Below are 25343 nucleotides of genomic sequence, written 5' to 3' on the forward strand. Positions count from 1 at the left end.
ATAGATTCACATTCATGTAAAAAAAATAATATTTTAGTGCAGATTCAAATCGTGAACCTGTTCATATTCACATTGTGAACCTTCTCAAATTCATCATGTGCATAATACTAAGTCAGATTCACAATGTGAATCTGAACTGATCGGATTCACATTATGAATGTTAAAAATTAAAATATTTACAATTTAAATTCACAGTATGAATCTACACTGTTCGAGTTTTTTTTTTTTTTTTTTTTTTAATTGGTGTTGATGTTTATTAATAGAGTACAAAAAATTAATATTTTTAGTATAATTATTTTTTTTTTTGATAAAAATAAACTTAAATATTGAAAAAGTTATATATATATATATATATATATATATATATATATATATATATATATATATATATATTAATTTAATTGAAAGAAAAATATATCACTTTTTTAGTTTAGTACGCTGCATTTTGAAATTTAGTTAAAGAAACGTAACAAAAGTTAAAAATTAAATCCGTATGCGATAACATGATGCAATGCAGTCCGAATTGCCCACTTTTCTTTTACATCGGACAACTTGACGAAACCAACCACAGATTTAAATATTTAATAGAATTGCACGTTAGCAGCACCATCATCACCACCACCGCCGCCGCTATCCAACGTAAGCTAAGGAGAGGTTAAAGTCGGAAAGCAGTCAACGTCATCGGAGACGATGAAGTGTGTGTCTTGCAAAGATGAGTACGGCGCTGCTGACGCCGGCACGTGCAGAGAGTGCTACGAGGAGGCTAGCGAGACTGAGGAGGAACTGAAGCGTGAGATCGAAGAATTAAAATCAAAAGTTAACTTTCTCCGTTTCTGGTCCCCTGTGGACTCCCGCTCCCACCATTACCACCGATCTACAACCCCATGCTTCACCGACGTACTTCTGGTGGCTTTTGATGAAGATTCCGGCAAACCTGTGGCCAATTCTGTTCCTGTTCCAGCCAATAAGGCCGTTCTGGTCAGTAATTTATCCGAAATTAATCCACTGTTTAGACTTGCTGTAGAAACATAATAATTTCAAATTCACCAAGTGATCATGATCCAATCTGGTACTGTACTAGCAGCCTAGCATTTGTTAGGTATAATGTGGTTAGAATCCCGTCTAGACAAGAGGACAGTGTAGTCATTAATTCAATTTTGAAGGTTGAGTTGTCCTTGACGCCTCAAATTGGAACAAGGAAATGAGGGAGTATTTAGGGTTTGTTCAACGAATATGGATTAAGATTCATTTTTCAATTTCCTAATGAAATATAAGGATCCTTAAGGCTACCTGGGTACGGATCTAAAAATAATTACATCTTTTATCTTTGTAGTTTGTGGAATTCAATCTGATCTTTCCAGTTTCATGAATAAATTGGAATCAAGATATAAGCACATAGACAGTCGACACTTTAAGGAATTCAATCTAGAAAGATGAGCTTTTGATGAAGTTATGCTCAATGAGTAATTTAGTTGTTGCATGGATTCAGCTGATGAAAATAAGGATGGTGATTGGTGAGCACCACAGGGTTGGTTAAGTGAATGATATGCTTTCACAAATTCATGAAGCACTATGGTGTTAAGTGAAGTGGCATTGTAATGTCTAATTTCATGAAACATTTTGGCGTTAAGTGAATGATATGCTTTCTGTTAATCCTACTAATTTATTGTTGACAATATCCACAGACCACAAGTATTGACCTAAAAGCTCATATGGATATAGAAATGTGAGGGCAATTTTGGTCTTTTATAAGCAAAAGGAGATTAAAATTTATATTTGCAAAGTTAGAAAACAACAACATACTTATCTCAGTGTTGTAAAAATCGGCCTAGGCTATAGGGTAGGGTTTTTGATAACCAACAAAAAACCCGGTTTTGGTCAAACTTGGTCAAAATAAAAGGTACATTGCTCATATCGGTAAAAAAAGGCAAAGTACATTGTCTTTCCTGCAAAAAATAAAAAGGTAAACTTAAGTTGAAAAACAAGAGAAAGGCACTAATGTTTTGTTTATACAGACGAATTGGTTGTGATTTTATATTATTTTGATAAACAGACGAGTCGTTCGCCAGTGTTCCGAGCCATGCTTGAAACCGAAATGGAAGAAAGCCTGAGTGGGACCATCAAAATAAGCGATGTATCTTATGATGCTCTGCGTGCATTTGTGAATTATTTGTATACAGCGGAAGCATGTCTTGATGATGAAATGGCATGTGATCTTTTAGTGTTGGCTGATAAATATGAAGTAAAACATCTCAAGATTTACTGTGAGAAATTCTTGATTTCAAAACTCAACTGGGAGAGTTCGCTTTTAAGCTATTCGTTTGCTCATCAGCATAATGCAAACAACTTGCTTGATGCCTCATTATCGATAATTTTGGATAACATGGAGAAGGTAAGTAAACGTGAAGAATATATGGAGCTTGTGGAGAAAGATCCACGGATTGTTGTGGAAATTTATGAAGCATATTTGTCCAAACAAGTTAATACCGCTGCTGCTGCTGATAGCCATGAAGATAAGGTAATAAAACACCGTTAGATTGTTACATGAGTATATTTATCCGTTTTGTTTTTGTTTTTGTTTTTTGTTTTTTTTTTTTTGTTTTTGGTGTTGTAGCACAATCCATAACGAAGGAATAGGTAATGTGATACGCAAAAGTATTGAAATGTGTTGTTACATTTGATTATCATGTTTTGTTGCCATGTAGTAATGAAATGACACTTTCATATTAACTTTTTATTTTATACTTATAGTTTTGACTATACTCTATACTTTATTTAATTATAGGCATAGCTAATGAAATTTTCATTTACAAAAATAAAAAATTAAACTTAATAAAACTTCAATAGCAACAACAATAAGAGAAACCTTGAGACCCATACAAATGGGATACGTGGAAGGTAAAGATGGTAGGCAGCCGAAATTGTTTCTAGAAAATAGGGGTGAGCATGGTGCGGTTTTCAGACCAAATCGAACCGCAAACCGCATGGTGCGGTTTTTGCATTCTTAAAACCATTGGGTGCGGTTTTGCAATGGTTCGGTTTTTCGGTTTTTAAATGCGGTTTCGGTTTGTATCGGTTCGGTTTCGGTTTTTAAACCGTGTTAAGAATTTGGTGCATTTTTTTTATGTTTTTTGGTGGGGTTTTTTAAAACTGTAAGAACTGAAAACCATGCGCATATAAGCTTGTATTGTGCTGTTTTTTTCAATACATTCATTTTCAGCTCAAAACAAAATTGCATAATAAAAAATTGTAAGTCGTTTAAAATACAACTTGTGACCACTCTCACAAACTAATTAATAATTGAAGGTTGGTTGATTTTGACTTAATTTGTTACAAGCTTATTACATGTAATCGATTACTACGTTTGGTTAACAATAGAACATTTCTTTTGCACCCCATATAGTCTTATACAAACACAAAATAAATATATAATAAATATATTATCGTTTATAACTATTTTAAATAGCATGTATATAATATACATTGATTGATTTATTACTATACATGCTTGCGGTGCGGTTCGGTTTTGGTGGACTGGTTTTTAGGATAGAAACAACACCGCACCGTTGACCTTCGGTTTTTGCAAAAATTAAATCCGCACCATTGCGGTTTTGCATAGGTTTCGGTTTTTCGGTTGCGGTTTATTGCGGTTTTATCGGTTTTTCTTTAGTCGGTTCGGTTTTTGCTCACCCCTACTAGAAAACACCTCTGACAAACTATTAAAAAACTTAAATAAGATTATAATAAAAGAATTATAGTTTCTAGTTGTTTTAGAAAGTAACAATATAAATTAACTAAATATGCGACTTTTTTTTTTTTTTGTTTGTCATGAACATTTATGTACATAAAAATGGATTATGTTCCAGTTTTTTATTTTATTATTATTATTATTATTATTATTATTATTTTATCTCACTCTATTATGGAATTGAAAAAGAGCCCATGACGTAATGAAAAAGAATTGAAAAAGAGCCCATGAGTGTATTTTTAGTATTATTTATGTTTATTTCGTCTTATGGCTATTTTTGCCATGGGATACTTTTCATGAGTGTATGTTTAGAATTATTTATTTGCGTGATTATTTTGTCTGATGACTATTTTTGCCATAGCACTCCAGCGGCGACACCTAGCAATAGCGGCGACATGTAAATGACGCGTTGCATGCCGCCGTTATTGCTAGGTGTCGCCGCTAATGCTTTGATTTAGCGATCCGCATCATTTTCACCCCATCCGTCCGATTTGTTTTCGAACTAACAACTGTTGAGGAAAGCGGAAAAGCGCCCTCCACTTGTCGCCACTAATGCACTAGTATCGCCGCTATTGCCCTAGCGTTGCCACTAAAGCCCGTCACCGCTAGTACTAAACGCAGATATCCCCTTCACAGATTACCTTTCTATCATTTTTTTCCTTACCTTCCACCTTCCTCTCGTTTTTCTCTATTTCTTTCTTAAATATCACGATTTTTTTCCAACTTTGTGGACTAGGAATTGCTTCTTGGACCGGTGTTAGCCCCTCCTTCCCCCAAGACAGCCATAAACCGGAGATATTTAGCCAAATTCCGAAATTGCCCCAACCAAGGTCGAATTTCTCATCTTTTTTATGATTTTTCCGTTTTTGTGTTAATTTAGATGATAAATTGTGAGTACTTTTTAATTTTATTGAGTGATTATGTTTGTATTTTGAGATATGAGGTGGTTATGCATTTTGTTGGATTATTATGCATTTTTTAATTTTATTGAGTGATTATGTTTGTATTAACGACGACTATGAGCATTAGCGGCGACATTAAGCGTATTAGCGACGAAACAATACCGGCGACGTATTTGCAACGACATGTCGCCGCTAAAGGTATTAGCGGCGACACGCCTAACCTTTAGCGGCGACACGTGTCGCCGCTGTTGCCCAATCTTCTTGTAGTGTGGGTTAGCAAAAGATTGCAAGGATTGATCGGGACAATTTAGAGGTGTGCAGTAAAATTACAAACCTATCGATTATATTTGATATCCAATCATGATTAGACCGGAAAGGTTTCGAAATTTCAAAATAAATCGGATTGGATCGGTCATTAGAATCAATGGATAACCGAAACGAACCAATCCGATATCCAATAAATACCCAATTAACATCTAAGGTTATATCCAAATAATATTTTTGATTAGAATCCAATAAATATTCAATTTCCATTCAATTGAATTTTGAAGTTTAAACGCTTTTTTTACAATTAACTGTGTGAGGTTTTAATTAAAACATTATGGTAACAAAACACTTCAAGTACATTGAAAAATAACTTAAAAGTGTAACGAAGTTTCTAAAATGTCCAAAAAAAATCACATTTTTTGTTAACTGCGTTGTTGTCGAATTATGTAGAACACAATTACCGGAGATCATGAACCGTCATATCAGTTCATAACAATTGTGCAGATCATTTTCATTCATTCTCTCGACCGTTCTTGTGGTAACAAGAGAAGTAAGTGTGTAATAACCTTAGGTAAACATTCTTGCTTCCCTATCACATTTATGCATCAAGCCTAAAACATATATACGTTATATAGATGCACATATTATACATTAATGTTAGCCGTTCATTAGTGTTGCGACATAAGAGAGACACAAAGGAGAAACGAATGTGATTTTATGTCATGAGAATTTCTAAATATGGATTTAATACAAACTGATTGAGTGATGGAATGAAAGAGAGTACACAACTGGTGTGAACTAGTACGACGGTGACTAATCTTCGATAACCGTGTTTTATATAATCCGGAAATAATGAAGTTAACAAAATGTAGTCTGAAAAAACAAAAAAAAATGTTAAATATTAAAATGACTTTAATTCAAAAAAAATGTTTTTTTTTTCAACTTTTTGGAAATTTTAATGATATTTTTTGTATTAAAATATGTCTTTCGTTGGTATTTTGTGTACAAAATGATACACTTCAAGGGTATTTTTTATACTAAAAAAATAATGATATTTTTTGAACATTTTGGAAACATTATTACCTTTTAAAGTTATTTATCCGTTTACCTGATGTAACCGGTTACCATAAGGTTTTATTTGAACACGAGACTTCGTTGGTATTTTGTATGCAATTTTTTTTTTCATATTTTGTGTACTAAAAAACTATCATATTTTTTATATATTTTTGAAACTTGTTAGGTAATTATCCAAAACACTAAAGTATAACGGGTGTTCAACAACAAATATATTTTTGAAACTTGTTAGGTAATTATCCAAAACACTAAAGTATAACGGGTGTTCAACAACAAAATATCAGCGGGCTTCGATCCTTTAAACCCTAATCCTATTACCATAACGCATTCCCGCCTCATTTGGTACTGGAAAACCCTATTTGCAAGAACACATTAGGCCCTCATTTACCAAGCCGACCCATTATTCTTCTCCAGTCCACCTCGACGTCTTCTCCTTTCTCCCCCCGACGTCGTCAGCCTGCGTTTCCTCCGACAAGAGCTTCCCTAATCTCCGGTGAGTCTCTCTCTCTCTCTCTCTCTCTCTCACACACACACACACACACCTACAAACGCATTTCCCTGCTTTCTTTTTTCACTGCGATTTCGATTTTTGGACCTCTCTTCGTCCCTTGTCTCTCCAGCTTAGAGCCTGCGATTTCGATTTTTCTCGTCAGCCTCTGCTGGTATAGCGATTTCTTTGACCTGACTTTTATGTTGATGTTTAGGGGTTTTATGATTTATGAAACTTAAATTCCTTTAAATGCTCAATTTCTAGACTCCTTTTGTGCTAATCTGGTTTTACATTCTTTTGTAGCTTCAATGGCTATTAAAGGCAAAAAGTCACAGAAGAAACCAAACAGAAAGGAGATTGTTTCTGTCAAGAGCAAAAAGAAAAATGATATTCTGAGCGAGTCTGATATGGAAGACGAAGAACTGCAACAACAGCAGAGTATCAATAGTGATGAAGGTGGGGATTCGGGGTCGGAACTTTCGTTGGATGGGGATGATACATATGCACGCGATGTTTTAGGAGGCAACGACGATGAAGGTACTTCAATTGCAACTATTGGACTCAAGGATTATGCTTGTTGAAACAATAATCTGTCAAATGAATTAGGTAAAGGTAAGAACTTAAATTTGGCGATGAAATCACTCACATACAAGAACTAATTGAAAGAACTTTATCTGGAAGTGCGGAAGAAATTGTTCCATATTCACGCACCATACAGAACTTTAACTTAAAATTAGGTCTTCCCTAAGGTCATAAAAATAGACTCAGTTGGACTTGGACATTGAATTAAGATGCATACAACCTCCTAAGTTCCATAAATTTAAAAATAATTATTTGAATAGCGTAGTTTTTTAATCATATTTAATGCATGACTAATTATAAATCTAAAAAATCTGGACAAAAGACGTTAATGGGTCAACCTGACCCGTTTGACATGTATTAAAACTTGCATCTTTGACCCAAATCTGTTTTGACATTTTACCCAAACTGCCTGATCTGCCTTTGTTGCCACCTCTAGACTTTTTTTTCCATGTGCTGATGTTCAAAAATATTATAGAACAAAAGGACAAACTTGGGACTGAAAGGAACCAAAATATGAGGGCAAATATGTAAAAAGTTTGGACTTAATGAGGAAAGCCTCCTTTCCTTTATTTCCTTTTATCCAGTCATTGTTTCTGTATTAAGTAAACAAGAAAAACAATAGACAGCTTACACCAAGTCCGTGAAGTCAAAAACAAACAATCCTTGATGGACATTGAGGACCTTCTTGAATTTTCTTAAAAAACAACTTTCACTGTAATATGTTATGTTTCATTGTTCAAATCATATATACTATGCAATTTGAAGTCGTATTATATCTATACCAATGTTCTTAGCTATTTTTTGGTTGGTTTTATTTGTTTATAGTTAAGGGGTCAGGTTCAGATTCGGAATTGGATTCCGGATCCGATTCCGATCGGGATCCTCAGGCAGAATCTGCAGCTATAGACAGAGAAAGTGCGATAGTACAACAAGAGGGACAAGATGAACTACAACTTAATATCAAAGAACAACCTGATGAGTTTCGATTGCCAACACAGGAGGTTTACTGCTTTTTTTTTTTTCTTTCATTTGTGCTAAAATGACATGTTATGTTGCATTTGCATGGGTAGTGTTTGGAATATGATGGAAACCAGGAAGGAAAGGAATGGTTAACTCCATTGGAATAAAAAACAACCTGTTTGTTTTGTATGATGGAATGGAATGGACATTCTTAAAGCAATGCAATTCCTTTTATTGTGTCGTTTTTTGTTACTTAGCTTTTTTCATTCTATCATGGAATGGAATGGGAAGTTGCGATATATTCTATTTTATTTACGAAGTATTTAGTAACAAATCTTTTTCAAAATTTCATGATTCTATTTTTTTTTTTATCTAAATACAACTAAAAAAATATATTTTCTTAAGTATAATCTTATTTGGGTTTTGATGAGTTTTAATTTGCTCAATTTTTTAGTTTCATTAATTATAAGAGTATTGTTTCATGCCTTTTTAAATCCATTTACTTTAGGAACTTGAAGAGGAAGCTCGTGGACCCCCTGATCTTACTGGTCTCCAACAAAGAATAAAAGAAAGTGAGTCTTATCTAGTGATTAAAAAACTCATTTTCCATTTATGCCCCTATATTCCCATCTCCTTTTATATAACATATGTCAAATTAAACTGTCCAGTTGTTAGGATTCTCTCAAATTTTAGTTCTTTGAGGCAAGAGGGAGCAACAAGAAAGCAGTATATAGAGCAACTTAAGTTGGATTTAGGATCATATTATGGCTACAACGAGTACCTTATTTCTTCATTTGTGGAGGTAATTTAAATCTTTGATATTTTGTGTAATAATTTCTGCGTTGGCCAAATTCTAATTGTTTCTAACTAATACATTTTGTGCAGATGTTTCCACCTGTTGAACTTATGGAACTAATTGAAGCTTTTGAAAAGCCTCGACCAATCACCCTACGTACCAATACATTAAAGGTGATTGATATAAAACTTATTTATTTTTTTGTTTTCTTTTCAATAGCATGGTTTTTGCTATAATACTTATGTAGCTCCACTTTTTGATGATAAATGTAGACACGGAGACGAGACTTGGCTGGTGTTTTGTTGAATAGAGGTATCAACTTGGATCCTTTAAGCAAGTGGTCAAAGGTAAGGATCATTCATCTTCTTTGTTCTTTGTTTGTAAAATTAGGTAGTGTTTGTAATGACTACCTTATTGTTTTGTGATGTTTCACTAATTGCCCCTTGAACAACAACAGGTTGGATTGGTTGTATATGATCATCAAGTGCCATATGGTGCAACCCCAGAATATATGGCTGGTCATTACATGGTACTTATTTCCTAGTTAAAAAACTTTTATTTTTATTTTGTCAGATTTGCTTTGCTTATTTCTTCTAACTATTGGTTTTGGTTTACTCTTTATAGGTGCAAAGTGCAAGCTCTTTTCTACCTGTAATGGCCCTTGCTCCTCAAGAGAAGGAACGGATTGTTGATATGGCGTAAGTATCCAACATATTTTTACATTTTATCTTCAAATGCCTTCAAAACTTATTACACTATAAAAATGATTTAAGTTGTACTTATAAATAGCTTTTATATAGAATTAATTTCAGTTTTATTTATAATTAAGTTTTATATCCTTTCTTTGTCTTAATACACACATTTTAGTATCAGATTTAAACCCCGATACATCTCTGCATTTTGAAAAATAACTTTTACTTGTTGTAGGGCATCTCCGGGTGGTAAAACCACTTACATTGCCGCTCTTATGAAAAACACTGGTATGCTCTTTTTTTGCACATTTACACAATTTCTTTGTGATGTCATTTGGATATAAAATGTATTTTAACCAACCACCCTATGTGATTCTTATTAGGTATTATTTATGCTAATGAGATGAAGGAGAAGAGGCTTAGTAAACTAACATCTAATTTACAACGATTGGGTGTTACAAATACTGTAGTATGCAGCTATGATGGGAAGGAGGTTAGTTTTTCTAACTTATATATATATATATATATATATATATATATATATATATATATATATATATATATATATAATTTAATCAGATGAAGCTTAAGACTACTGATGTTAATGCCTTAATGGGACATAAGTTGCTATTTTTTGTGCCACCTAAAAAGGCTACAATCTCTCGTCTATGCAAAAGACGTGAAAGCCCTCATCCTCATCAATTCATCATTGGAAATTGCTCTAGAAATATTGTTCAGTCTCATGTTTTTATATTGAGTTTCCATTTATGGGCATTTTGGTAAATGATTCACTTTTTTTTTTTTTATTTGATTTGATTTCAGCTCCCAAAAGTATTGGGACATAACACAGCAGACAGGGTTTTGTTGGATGCCCCTTGCAGTGGTACTGGGGTAAGCCTAAAGCTCTATATGCTCATATCATATGCTTGTTTCTAGTAATCTAGTCCTTGCTTTTACAGTTTAATAAGAATATTTATTTATTTATATAACTTTTACAGGTTATATCTAAAGATGAATCTGTCAAAACCTCTAAAAATGCCATTGATGTACAGAACTTCTCACGTCTACAAAAGGTACCCAAACTCTTATGTATGCAGTATGCTATTCACTTTTACACACCTCTTATGTTATATATAATATTCTTCTAGAACTTTATAAATGTCATAAGTTAGTGATAGAAACTCGCTAAATTATGTTATTATTATTATTGTATAAGAGCTTAATTTTAAATTTGTTGATTTGCAGGAACTAATACTTGCTGCAATTGACATGGTGGATGCAAATTCAAAATCAGGAGGTTATGTGGTTTACTCCACATGCTCCTTGATGGTTGTTGAGGTATTATTGGTTGAAAGTTGGGACACTCCTTTTAATTATTTTCAAACATCTTTCTTTTATCCAGACAATAAACACTTCATCTGAGTCCTTGTGATCTTGCAGAATGAAGATGTTATAGACTATGCACTGAAGAAGAGGGATGTGAAACTCGTTCCATGTGGACTAGATTTTGGTCGCCCAGGGTATTTTATTTATTTATTTATTTTTAAAAATTTTGATGAGTATTTTTGTCTAAAGAATTTGTATATTTTTTTGCATGTACTATGTAGGTTTGTTCGATTTAGGGAACGCAGATTTCATCCATCATTGGAAAAGACAAGACGTTTCTATCCACATGTCCATAACATGGATGGCTTTTTTGTTGCAAAGGTATCCCATTATATTATATTATTATTATACATACACAATAGCAACAACATACCAAAAGCATAATGTCACAATGCTGTGGTTGGGTAGATTTTTTAACAAGAATGCTTTAATGCTAAAAAAGATTAAAAAGAAGAAATCGAAAATACAAATGATGTAATAGAAAGAAATGAAAGTAGGATGCTATAATTCACTAATACATAGATGTACATTGCTATTTTATGCATATAGTCCATATATTAAAAGTATATAAGTTTATATAAAAATTCAACGTCCATATTTTGGGCCCATTTAGTTTACTTAAGTTTTGTAGTGTTTTTTTGAGCTTGTGAAGATTTTTAAATACCCACTTGGGATTAACTATAGTTGATGTTTATGAGATTATAAAATCAACCAAAGAAATACAATAAGTCCTAGTAAATGGTTTATAAATGTAATAGTTTGCATTCTGAATGGTTGTAGAGTTATTAATGAATCGGTGGTTTATCTTTATTTATGTTGATATTATTATTGCAGTTGAAAAAAATGAGTAATTCAAAGGGAGTTCCTGGAACATATTCTGAAGTACAAGAAGAAGAGGTGGAAGAAGGTTCTGAAATCATGGAAGAAGAAATTCCTCAACAAAAACAGAAGAAAGAGGTTTTGAGAAAAGAGAAAAAAACCTCAAATGATGCTTCTCTTAAAAGAAAAAAACAAGAAGAAAAACCTGCCGCTTTTGAGAAGAGGAAGAAATATAAACCTCCTCCTAGAGAAGAGATCTCAAAAGCCAGGTACATCCTCTCTCTCTCTCTCTCTCTCTCTCTCTCACACACACACACACACCATATATGTCTCTTTGGTATTATGTATATAATTCAACTTGATTTTGAAAAGTTAAAAATAAAAATCGGTTATACTTTCATTATTTTACACTTAACTAATTCCTATAGTGATTAGATCATTATAATACTATTTTCGACCTTTTAGAAAAGGGCTACTGTTTTATCAAATTAACAGTAGTGGCTTATTTGAAAAGCGGTGAATATAACTTTTGAGGATGATTGTTTTTGAACGATAAAAAAAGTATAGATGTTTAATTGTTGTAGAAAAGATAGTTTAGTGGCTAAACTGATGAAGCCTTGAAACTGCTTTTTTGCTTTTCTGTATTTTAAGAAAAAACGTGTGATGTAATAATTGTGTAGATTCTTGATATAGAAAAAAAGTTGAAAGTAATAATATAAGTAAATGAAAGTAGGATGCTATATATAATACACACAAATAAATAGAATTATTAAAAAATTAATGTGGTGTAATAATTTTGTATCCATGAATATGATGCTTATGGTTATGGTGATGCAGGGAAGAGAAGAGAGAAGCTCTAAGAGAAGCAAAGAAGAAAACAAAATCCTCAATCAAGAAAAGGTAGACCAGACCCAGGGTATGATCTGACTCACCAAATTTAATTCTGCCATGGTCAAAATTTTGTTCCAAATTATATATTTATTTATTACTTGATGTTTTATTTCTTTCTTGTTATTTATATTATATTATAATAGAATCTGTATTGTATTCGGGTTTTGTTTTTGATTTAGCCAGGTTAATTAAATCATTTTAGGCGGGCTTGTTATAGATTCTATTATTGTCCTTGCTTTTTTATTTATGCTCTCCATGCCCCCCTTGTTTCCACAGTGAATGCTTTTTACCAAGTATTTATTTATTTAGACACCACTCTCACTCTTTTTGTTTTGTTAATTTAGTTTACAGTTTACTAAATATGAAAGTCTTGCCCATAGATTCCTTTGTTTTGGGACAAAATTGCAAAAATGGTCCCGTGGTTGTCAAAATTCTGCAATTTTGATCCTAAAATGTTTGGTGGTGTGTTAGAGGTCTAATCTTTAGATCTTTTTAGTGATTTTGGTCACTATATATGTAAAAAGACGAATGTACCTTTATATTTGATTCTTTTTTATTTTTTTGTTTTGTTTTTATTAATAAAAATCTAAAGAGTCTCCTATCTCTTCTATCTAAATGCTTCCACCACCACCACCCATTGTCAATAATTTTTTTTTCCAGCTTCACCTTCCCCTACTACCATTGGAGTTGAGAAACCACCATCGACCATCTTACCTGGCTACAAATCACCATCCTTGTACCACTGAATTAAAACCACACAGAAAAAACCTACCTTCATTGTTGAGCATCATCTCAATTGAATCCACTATAGAACAACACCTCATCGAGCCTCCTTATTCACCAGATGAGAATGCTGGTGGTTTGCCATCACTATTGCCCATTGGAGTTCATCCAGATCAAGATATTCTATATAAATCTGGATTGAGAAAGCTATGTCAACCACTAAAGAAAGGGAAAGCGATGAACACTGGTGGTGGAAGAGGGACAAATTTATTGCATTGGTCTTGTTTTGTAGATCTATAGATGGTCGGATTTTTTAAATGGAGGGTAAGAGGTGTGTTAGGCGTGTTAAACCACACAAATAATAGAGGTACAAAGGACTCAAAATACATTTTTTTATGCACTAAAAAGCAGTACACGGCAAGTAGGGTTGAATTACAAAGACATAGTATCAAAATCTATACTTTTTTGCGTAAGGTACTTTGGTTACAATTGAGGATTTGTTTGCAAAAGTAAAATAATAAACATAACGATCTATTTTGAAAACATGTAGAAAATGAAATAGATTTGTAAACAAGTTGTTGAAATGCTCTTTGATTAGACCAAACTTTTCTAATTCAACCTAAATATTATACAAGCTTCTCAATAATGTTCATTTCTTCTCATACGCTCAAAACTGTGAAAACACGTGATATATGTTTTACAATAATAAAACTTATTGTTTGTTACCAATTATTAACTTAATAGAACTATTAGGTATCCTAAAAGTTAATTAACCACACAAAAATTCAATTCATGAAGGTGGTCAGTCAAACATAAATCAAATTCAAGGGTTCTAGTTTAAACAAGAACATAATCACTAGAATAGAATCACAAATCAAACATCAAATCACATGCTTTAAGTCAAATAATCAACATGTTTTGAGTAGGAATTAGAAACTAGGGTTTCTTAGCCATATATATAAGAAAATATCAAACAAGAATAAAGATGGAACTGAAATGTTTAATGCTTACAAAAGGAAATCAAAAATGTTTGCAATGATTACTAGCCTTCAAGAATTCCTCAAAAATCTCCCAAAATCACCAGAAGTTGCTCCCAAAAAATGTCTCCTTTGAAAAATGATGTATTTCCCTCTTTTAGTAACTGCTCACGTGCCTAATTCAATGCCATGCATTTATAACATGACCATGCCTTTTACCCATGCGTTTTTAGCATGATCATATGTTTTTAGCATGGCCTATGATTTTTGCTAAAAGTCCAATAAGTCTTCACTGTTGGCTCCTTCTTCAGTTTAGCTTCACCCCGAGTCATGTTGCTCAAATATAAGATGAAAAAGGACAAACACGACTCGTGTCGATGTGACATGAACCGTGTTTCAAACATAGTCCTTTGTTATGATGATATGCAACGACTCGGGTTATGTCTTCATGTTATCTTCCATAGCATGACCGGTCCATCTTCTCTTCATGCTCCAATGCTCCATGCTTCATAATGCCTACAAAATAAATCCAAAATAGTGAAGTACCATACATTGTTAATAAAATATGCAATTTCCCAAATAATTAACTAAATGCAAGAATTATGAAGTAGAATGCTATGAAAAGACGAGAATAAACATGAAAATTAGGTGCATAAATGACACATTTCAAACCTCTCCAAGCTTAGACCTTTCTTGTCCTCAAGAAAGAACAAAATGAAGAATCACCCTTGATAAGACGACAAGTGACTAAAAAGAAACTTAGATGAAAAGAAGGAAAGAATGAAAAGGACCTACAGGGAATTATGAGTGAATGCATGCAATAAAAGAAAAACTAAAGAAAATAACATATGTACAAAAAGATTAACAATCATTCAAATATTTTTTTTTTCAAACATCAATGTGATAAATAAAACAAAACAATAAGATTCAATCCAATTAACCTCATTGTGTCATACAGTCGGAGGTGTACTTATCGTGTTTTGAAATAACTTAGCATTAACCCCACAAAGATATATAACATTAACAACAAGATTTTTAGCCACTCCTAACACAACTCAACAAAATCAAAGTTACAACACTTGTTCACTTTTACCGATTTTGGGTTAGCACATGGAAGAAATTATGACCTTACTCTGATGAAAACATATGTGATGAAAAATATGCTCAACAACTCCATCTATTTGTTGACTAACAAAAAATCTTTTTTTTTAAAAAAAAAAAAAAAATTCTTTAATATTTACCTAGATTGGTTACATGTTTCAAACCACTTACACTAGTCAAAGTAGTTAACAATCTATCATGATGTCATAAGTTCAAGTTCAACTCTAAGGGGATCTTTTAACAACCAAACAATTTTCCTTGTTGTATTTATTCATGCAACTCATGTTGTGGAATTGTCCACTTATTGACTTTTTTTGAATCCTTTTTTTATTAACTCTTTTATACTTTGTCCTTGCACAACTCATTTAAGGTTCTGTTCGCAAGGGAGCACTTTCAAAGTATCCGAAGATGCATTCATGCTTAAATACTAGCTTGATGCGACATTCGAAGATGATGTTCACAAGGAGGGCACTGCTATGACATAAATAGAGGAGTACAATTGTGATGGAAGAGTATATATCTACATGTTTAAGTTATTTGCTTGACCTAATTTTTTATATTTTTGGTCATTTACTGAGATACAGGCCCAGTCGAAACTCTACTAATTAGAAGATACGAGCCCCGCCCACACTCAGCTACTGGTCACATACATAACATACACGGGCCGACCTTGGTGCCTTCAACCCTTTCTATTAGAGGAAAACTCACCTCTCAAACTGGATGCTGATCTCGTGCGTGAGGAATCTTTACTAGCTGCTCCCGCGACTCCTGACTAACTCTATATAAAAATACTTGGTCAGAAGACTGAAAATCCATCTAAGGGTCAAACGATCATTTTACCCCTGGTCAAAGTCAACGCTAAGGTTAAATTCAACATTCTGGGTTGACCGAATCACCAAGTCAAATCTACAACTTGTCGAGCTCTATAACTCAAAAATCCTGGAATTGTGACTCAACTCGCCGAGTCGTTCCTCCGACTCATCGAGTCCTATCGAGTTGCTAAGTCGCTATTTGGCAAATCAACTCGTCGAGTCCCTATACATACTCGTCGAGTTCCACGCATGCAAACCTAGATCTAGGGTCTAGCTATCAGATAACCACGAAACGTCTCAAGCCTTCTTCCATGCATGGGCTTTTTGAGTTCAAAAGGCCATACATACGTCTTTAGCACTTGTATGGGGGATCTAAGGGCATAAAGTTTGCACCTTTATGTTCTCACAGCCTCTCAAGGCACTAGATTTGGAAAAGCAACTCTTGGGTCGATCCTTACCCACAAGTTAGCAAATCTTGGACCAAAAACCACAAAAAGAGGTCATAAATAGATCTAAGAAGAGAATGATCAATTTTGAGGCTTTATTACCAGAAAATGCAGCTAAAGGGATGAAACTTTTGGATCTATTGTTTCTCTCTTGAGTCCTCTAACTTCTTGTTCTTCTTCCACAAGCTTCAAAAGGCACAAATAACACTCAAAAGTAGCTCAAACAAACTCAAAAAGCACTCTAGGGTTTTGTAGTTGAGGGTTTAGGACAAGGAAGCTGCAAATGAGGCTAAGGGGTGAGGATTAATGTGTTTAAATAGGGTGCAAAACTCTAAAAGTAGGGTTTCACCCTGACTGAACTACTCGCCGAGTCAGTGACTTGACTCACCGAGTAGATAACTTAAACTCCGTGCATAGTCTGCCTTCTACTTGACGAGTTAGGGCTAGCAACTCGTAGAGTCCTTCTCTCAAAATAAATAAATAATTAAATTAAATGTGTACCAAGGAACCGGGCATTACACCAATACGTCTCTTGATGGAGGAATTTGAAAAATATCTCTTGCACGAGTGCTCTACATGAAAGGAAGTTTTAGCTCATCTTCATAGTTGGTGGAATAAGATTCCAACAACTTCAAGCTCTATGGAAGACCTACCGAATCAGAATACATGTAGTGATGAAAGGAAGAAAAGGAGGATCGACATGGGAACAATCCTGTTGGCATTTTTTCCAGTGATCTTCTCCTATAGAAATGACAAGGTGTTCAATAGCAAGTTTAAAAATTGGAAGTCTATCTTCTATTAGGTACAACTTCTCTTGTTCAATTGGATTAGGAGTAGAGTCAATTAAACTAAGAACGTTAAAAGGAGGACTTGCAGTCCAATTTGATATGTAATTCTATTTAAGCTGTATCTTTTTAGCGTATCACTAGTGTTTAATAAATTTTTTGGTTTTCAAAAAAAAAAAAAAGACTACGATTCAAGTTACGAGCAATGTTAGGTAAAGAATTTATATTTATTATTACTATTATTATTACTTTTATTTTTGGCAATCTAGCATGGTTTCAACCTACTACAAAAAAGTTTTCTATTCTCATTGTTTTTTGCAGTCACGTAATCTCAACTTCTTTCATTAATTTTCAAACTGAAAATGGTATCCTGAACAGTTTCCACTCTTACTATTATCAATATTTCCTAAGTAGCCTTAACCGACTTGTAATTGGATTAAAACCTATTTTAATAACACATTTTTTGTAACTAGTGTATGTTGTAAAAATTATTAATATATTCGTGCAAGTGATGCTAATAGTTGTTGAACAGTTAAGTTAAAGGTTAAAATTCAGAATTTTGTTAACTACGATTCAAGGTACAAACAATGTTACGTAAAGAAACTATAGTTCCTTTTGATACCACGTCGTGACGCATCATTAGGATCTAATTGATTTCGACATGGTCACTAGATGAAATTCCATTTGTTTTATGTTTGAAAGTATTTATTATTTAATGATAAAAAGTTGTTTAACTTAAGATTTTCTTTATCACCAAGCTGCGCAAGGCTGAGTTTTTTCAATCCTCAATGATGATTGATTTAAGCGTTGTGTTTTTATTACCCTACAAGTCTCTTAGTTCTCAGATGTTTTGAATGAAAAAAAAAAATCAAAGAAGTACGAGCTGATTGTGACTTGTTTTTTTTATGATATGATAAGCTGAATGAAAGACAAACTTTCAAAGTATTTTAGGAAGTTACCTTTGTCTTTTTTTGCCGCCTTAATAAACACCACGTGAATTTTGACGCGTATTAACCTTTATAGAACAAATAAAATTTAGGTTTAATAAAAACGCACTCCATTTTATTCAAAATTACAAGTTGATTTCAATGATATTTTACAACAAGATGCCATAAAAAGGATTACATCCCATCTTCTCAAATTACAAATTCATAAATTATATGGCATCAACCTTTATATAGCGTACATGTGTCCAAGAATTTAAAAATATAGATATTTTGGCATGGTAGAAAGAAATAAAGTCCTCAATTTCTAAAACTAGTCCTCATTGTATGTGGAAATAAAAAAATAGGTTTATTGTTTGGTAGAAAACGGTAAGTCACATGAAAAATATAACTTAAAAATATTGTCTTGTAGTGCTTGAAACACTGTCTAAGAACATCAATGGGTCCAAAAATTATGTGTTTTAATTTAAAAAGTAGTCCAAATCAATCGTAATATAAGATATATTTCGTGAAGAAATTAAATTTTAATTTTCTAAAGGTAATAAATTCTCACTATAACTTGTCCATGCTTTATGTTTCAACATTTATGATATAGTCTTAAACAACATATAAGTGGATTAAGTAAGAAACACAAGGCTAATTCAAAAGTACAACAAATATTTATATCGTATGTATTTACTTCTTGCACATAAACAAACTACAAAGTACACACATAGGTATGGAGTGGGTTACAAAAAAGAAACGACCTTGAACACATATTTAACATACATACGTAACATTATGCAATCTTTTGCAGAAAACATATTTGTGCGACTTGTTTCATTATGTTCATGCATAACCTTTAATCAAGAACTGTAATCCCCAGGATTTATCTTATTCTTGTTCTTGATATGTTTTGCAGTTGATGCAATCACTTTTGCGGTCTTCTCAGCCATCATAGTTGACACATGCTTCCTGTTTGCTGGCATCACAGTGGCCTTTGATGTCTTTCCACCACTCATGTTTGACCCATACTTCTGTTGCTGGTTATCCTCCATTAGATTCTCCTATTGTATGTTACTAGTTCTGACTCTAGAATGATATTCTTTTAATGATTCAAATTATGTTTGTGATGAAGGAATAAGAACAATCAGGTATATGTCATTATATAATGTTGCAGGAGCTTCCCAAAACCCTCATTTCCGTGTGTGTGCCTGCATGGCAATGTGTAGGAACTTAATTAGGAATATACATGAAATTTATTTGTTAAGCGAGGGTGTGACTTGGTGTGTGTAAGTGTGTAATACATCATAATAATAGTATTTTCTTCGAAGATAAACAAGAGTTTTCAGCAGATTACCAAGCTTATTTATTTATTTATTTATTTATTTATTTGTTTATTTATTTATTTATTATTATTATTATTATTATTATTATTATTATTATTATTATTATTATTATTGAAATTTCCGTAATTCTTCTTCACTATTTTCCGGTACATTTACTGAACAAATTTACATAACAAAAGCTCTAAGCAAATACTAGGCAAAACATCAAGCAAAACATCATGCATTAGTTATTCTACACAATTTCATATAACTACAAATAAATGTAAGAGGCGAATCAATACAAAACAATAAGAATTGTTTGGCAAATATATGGATGAATAAAATGTGGAATGCACATAAATAAGTGTGGTTGTGGCCTCGATGTCCAACACCAACAACTACTAAACCACTCCAACCTAGACATGGGAAAACATGCTTTTGAATTCGGTCTAAACCTGTTCGGTTTTTTTCATATTAAGGAAAATTTGTTTTCACCAAAACGAGAGCGGTTATAAAAAAGTTGTTTGTGTAAAATAACCAAAACAGTGTAACTGTCCGTTTCAAAGTGGACAAAGGGATTTTAGAAACCGGCTATTTGAAATCTATACTTTTTGAAAGCCAGATAAAAAAATCTTAATTTAAGAAACTGTGTACATCGTTACCGGATTCGATACCCACTTCTATTCGTCATCACTGCAACCTTGAAATTGAGTTAATGTTTCTTCGAGTCATCAAATGTCATTAAAAGGTGAAAAAGGTTTTGGGATCCTTTAAATGTTGTATTACAAAGTTAGTAAATATTTATCCTAATTTACAATATAAGTGCAACTACAAGATAGTGTTAATGGGAGGAGCTCAAATGATAAGATTGTCTTGAAGGTATTAATGAAGAAGAGGTAGTTTTTTTTTTTTTGTTTTTGTTTTTTTTTTTGTTTTTTTTTTTTTGAAGATATTGACAAGTTGATACATGTATCATACAGGACACAGACTTCACAATATGCCACTTTTCACGAACAAAGTTTATTCATTTTATGTGTTTTATAAATCATTACTGAATTGTATTGCTCAAGACGTAAATTTATGATACTAACATTGTCGCAATATAATATAGTAGCTGTTGTGAGGGGAAATGTAGTTCAAGCAGATGATTATACAACCAACACACCTCATAGACAACATTGGTGACAACTCAATTTTCTGCCTCCACACAAGATCAAGACATGGTTGGTTGTCACTTTGTTAACCATGATATAGCACTATGTTAGAGAAAAGCCACAACACATGTGGTGAGGTGGGCTGGAAAAAGGATGAAGAAAATGATGAAATTCAAGCTCGATTTTGAGAAAGCTTTCAATAATCTTAATTGGAAATTTTTGGATGACATGATGGTTGAAATGGGCACTGGAGAGTTATGGAGAAATTGGATGTTAGCAGTTATCTAAATAGAAATGGTGGAAGGACATCTCCTTTCTATTTCCTTGTACACCATTTCTATTTATATATATATATTTTTTAATTTTTATTATTACTTCTATTTTTGGCAATCTAGCATGGTTTCAACGACTATAAAAAAGTTTTCTATTATCATTGTTTTTTGCAATCACATAATCTCGACTTCTTTCATTAATTTCCAAACTAAAAATGGTATCTTGACAAGTTTCCACTCTTGCTATTTGTTGGAATCCTAAGTCTTGGGGTCCAAGCAATCTAATTTATGGAAAGTTTAGTTTATGGCAAGTTGGTTATAAGTTTCCTAGTCTAATACAAGTTGGTTTGTTAGGCTATATATATATATATATATATATATATATATATATATATATATATATATATATATATATATATGTATATATATATATATATATATATATATATATATATATATATATATATATATAAAATCGAGTTTATGATTATGAGAACAAATTGTAAAAACATTGGTTTTGAGTGATTTTCCAATTAATTAAAGAGTTATTTTGATTATTTGTTTTGCATTCTTGTTTTCAAAACTTTAATTGGTATCAAAGCTTGAGTCAAGAAGCTGTGAGATCAAATTCTTTAACTGTTGACAAGCGAGGTCAACATGGCTGATGCAGGGGGCGAGGGAGGATCTGCTCCGGTGACTATGAAGGAAACTGGATCGACTTCAGTTCAATATCCCATGCTCAATTCCACAAATTACACAGTTTGGTCCCTGCGTATGAAGGTTGTTCTAAAAATTTATAAAGCATGTAGTATTATCGACCCAGGAACAGAGAAAACGATGAGAAGGATTACCTAGCAATGGGATTATTGTATCAGGCGATCCCAGAATCATTAATCATGCAAATCGGAGAAGCCGAGTCTTCGAAGGCGCTTTGGGACGCAATCAAGGCTCGATAAATTGGGGCTGATCGAGTAAAGGAGGCCCGTCTTCAAACCCTAAACGTTGACTTCGACAGGCTGAAGATGACAGAGACGGAATCAATTGATAGCTTCGCCGGAAAACTATCCGGAATTTCGTCACAATCGGCAGCCCTTGGGGAAACAATTGAAGAAACAAGGATGGTGAAAAAGTTCCTGAAGTCACTGCCAAGAAAATTCATCCACATTGTGGCCTCCCTTGAGCAAGTTCTTGATTTGAAGACGGTGGGCTTCGAAGATGTGGTTGGGCGGTTGAAAGCTTACGAAGAGAGGGTGAAGGAAGCGGATGACGGTGGCGAAGAATCGAAAGTCCTGTTCGCCGATGGTGGAGTTAACTCGTCGGGAACGAAGGAAAATGGAAAATGGAAAGGAACGAGTGAAGTGAATGGGTTTAATGGGATTGGCGGGTTAAGTGGGTCCGGATCTAGTGGTTATCCGGGTCGGGCGGATCAGGTGGGCCCAAAGGGAATAATAGGGTTTCTCAAAGCAATCGGCCCAATAAACTATCCAATTCTAATTCTGATTGCAAAAATTGTAATTGTTGTTGTGGCAAGAATCGGAAAAATAGGGAAAATGATCGATCTAAGGTGATTTGCTTTCGGTGTGACAAACCGGGTCATTTTGCTTCTAAATGTTCGGAACGACTCCAAAAATTACAAGACGGTGATTTTTCGGAACGTGACAACAGCGACAAATCCGTGTTCTAAATACGGATCGGGTTGAAGAATTCTCTAGAAGGACTTAGAGATTCGGGGGTGATTGTTGGAATCCTAAGTCTTGGGGTCTAAGCAATCTAATTTATGGAAAGTTTAGTTTATGACAAGTTGGTCATAAGTTTCCTAGTCTAATACAAGTTGGTTTGTTAGACTATATATATATACCTATCTATAATCGAGTTTATGATTATGAGAACAGATTGTAAAAACATTGGTTTTGTGTGATTTTCCAATTAATCAAAGAGTTATTTTGGTTATTTGTTTTGCATTCTTGTTTTCAAAACTTTAATATTATCGACATTTCCTAAGTAACCTTAACCCACTTATACTTTGATTTAAACCTATTTTAAAAACACATTTTTGTAACTAGTGTATGTTGTAACTAATATTAATATATTCGTGCAAGTGACGCTAATAGTTGTTGAACAGTTTCGAGTTAAAATTTAGAAGTTTGTTAACCGGGATTCAAGGTACGAGCTATGTTAGGTAAAGAAAGTATAGTTCCTTTTGATACCACATCGTGACACATCATTAGGATCTGATTGACTTAGACATGGTCAATAGATGAAATTCCACTTGTTTGATGTTTGAAAGTATTTAATGATAAAAAGTTGTTTAACTTAAGATTTTCTTGATTACCAAGTGGTGCAAGACCGAGTCGTTTCAATCCTCAATGACGATTGATTTAAGCGCTAGGTGTTTATTAGCCTACAAGTCTCTTAGTTCTCAAATGTTTTGAATGATGAAAAAAATCAAAGAAATATGAGCTGACCATGACATGCATTTTTGATATGATAAGCCGAATGAATGATAAACTTTCAAAGTATTTTAGGAAGCTACCTTTTTTTTTTTTTTTTTTTTTTTTTTGCTTCCTTTGTAAACGATATAGTAAATTTTGACGCATATTAACCTTTATAAAACAAATATAAAAAAAAATAGGTTTAAAATAAAACACACGCTATTTTACTCAAAATTACAAGTTGTTTTTAATGATACTATATAACTGGATGCCTTAAAATGATTACCACCCACCTTCTCAAGTGACGAATTCAGAAATTATATGACATCAAACTTTATACAACGAATATTTGTCCAAGAATTTAAAAAAATAGATATTTTGGCATGATGGAAAGAAAAAAAATACCAAAATTTCAAATTCTAACCGTCATTGTATGTGGAAATAACATAATATGTTTATTGTTTGATAGAAAACAGTAAGTCACATGAAAAATATAACTTAAAATATTGTCTTGTTGTGCTTGAAACACATGTCTATGAACATCAATGGATCCAAAAATTAAATGTGTTTTAATTTTAAAAGCAGTACAAATAAATAATGACATATGATATATTTCGTGTAGAAATTAAATTTTAATTTTCTATAGGCATTTAATTCTCACTATACTTTGTTGAGGCTATATATCTATGCTTTTTAGCAAAGTTTTTCAACTAAAACCATTCTTTCCGGTCCAAAACACTTTGTATTCTGATGGCCCATTAATAACTTAAACACTTAAGCCCAAAAATACCAAAAACCATTCGTAGACCAAATCATGGCCTATTTTTCCAAATTAGGCCCAAATCCCTTAACGGGCCTTCTCAAAATCACTATCAGACCAAAACCTGATGGCCCAATAGGACCTAAGACAAATAATCCCAATATAAGACCAACACTGAAGCCCAATAAGTAAAACTCCCCCTGATTATGTACACGGGGCATACTCATTTGTACGTTAAGCGTACAGGTTGTTTGGCTTGTAAGCTGCGCGTACAGACTTATACGCTTATCATACTCTTCCATTAATCCAAATCCTTCATTAATGTCTTAATGTTTGATCCTATAAGTCCAAACCACATATCCACTTCTAAAGGAACGTCTAGAACCATAAAATCACTAACTTTGTGACTTTGCATGCCCAATAAGACCCAATCTCAAAGTGTAGCCTTCTACTTTCATGAAAATGACCCAAGCTCCAACATGGATGGTTTTAAACCCTAAAGGTGCCAACCTTATGGACCTTGAATCTTAGAAACACTAAGAGGGGAAACTCAAAGCTCCTAAAGTGGAATCAAGACCACTAGATCTCATTCTTGGGACCAAAATGAACCAAAACTCATAAATGATAGATCTAAGAAATCAATGATCAAGTTCAAAGCTTTATACCTTGAACAAGCTGGAAATGAGACACATAAGCAATATCTATAAGCTCTTCCTTGATTCCCATCCATGCACCAAACTCCATTTTTTTGTAAATGGACCAAACATACTAAAAATGGACACCATAAGCTCAAAATGCCACCATGAAGGCTTAAGGAAGATTTCTAGCGTTTTATAGGGTGGGGACTGACTTAGAAATGAAGAAAGAGGCTAACATTATGCTTATATAGGGTACAAGCCTAAGATTAGGGTTTTCAACCTGACCCTCGTACGCCCAACGTACTTCCTCATACGACCAACGCATGAGGTCGCGCAGCCCGACCCATCTTCTCACTTACGCCACGAGTTCATCCAACTATGCCTC

At 33.3% G+C, this 25343-nt stretch overlaps 2 protein-coding genes across 2 annotated transcripts; both read left to right on the forward strand.

The window, feature by feature from the left end:
• Nucleotides 1–509: 509 nt before the first annotated feature.
• LOC145042087 (BTB/POZ domain-containing protein) lies at nucleotides 510–2730 on the forward strand. Its single transcript, XM_078990487.1, has 2 exons — nucleotides 510–978; nucleotides 2054–2730. Exons 1-2 carry the CDS (start codon nucleotides 691–693, stop codon nucleotides 2534–2536), a joined length of 771 nt encoding a protein of 256 aa, XP_078846613.1. The 5' UTR covers nucleotides 510–690; the 3' UTR covers nucleotides 2537–2730.
• A 3560-nt stretch (nucleotides 2731–6290) lies between these two features.
• On the forward strand, nucleotides 6291–12823 carry LOC145042171 (26S rRNA (cytosine-C(5))-methyltransferase NOP2B-like). The gene is made up of 18 exons (XM_078990581.1): nucleotides 6291–6484; nucleotides 6785–7018; nucleotides 7889–8064; nucleotides 8532–8595; nucleotides 8692–8825; nucleotides 8909–8992; nucleotides 9092–9166; nucleotides 9277–9348; nucleotides 9444–9517; nucleotides 9747–9799; nucleotides 9895–10004; nucleotides 10334–10402; nucleotides 10510–10584; nucleotides 10757–10849; nucleotides 10952–11031; nucleotides 11119–11218; nucleotides 11732–11985; nucleotides 12554–12823. The coding sequence occupies exons 2-18, from the start codon at nucleotides 6790–6792 to the stop codon at nucleotides 12618–12620; spliced, it is 1809 nt and encodes a 602-aa protein (XP_078846707.1). The 5' UTR covers nucleotides 6291–6484; nucleotides 6785–6789; the 3' UTR covers nucleotides 12621–12823.
• The last annotated feature ends 12520 nt before the right edge of the window (nucleotides 12824–25343 follow it).

Source organism: Lactuca saligna, chromosome 1 (assembly GCF_052625555.1).
Source record: "Lactuca saligna cultivar CGN05327 chromosome 1, ASM5262555v1, whole genome shotgun sequence".
Classification (NCBI taxonomy): Eukaryota; Viridiplantae; Streptophyta; class Magnoliopsida; order Asterales; family Asteraceae; genus Lactuca; species Lactuca saligna.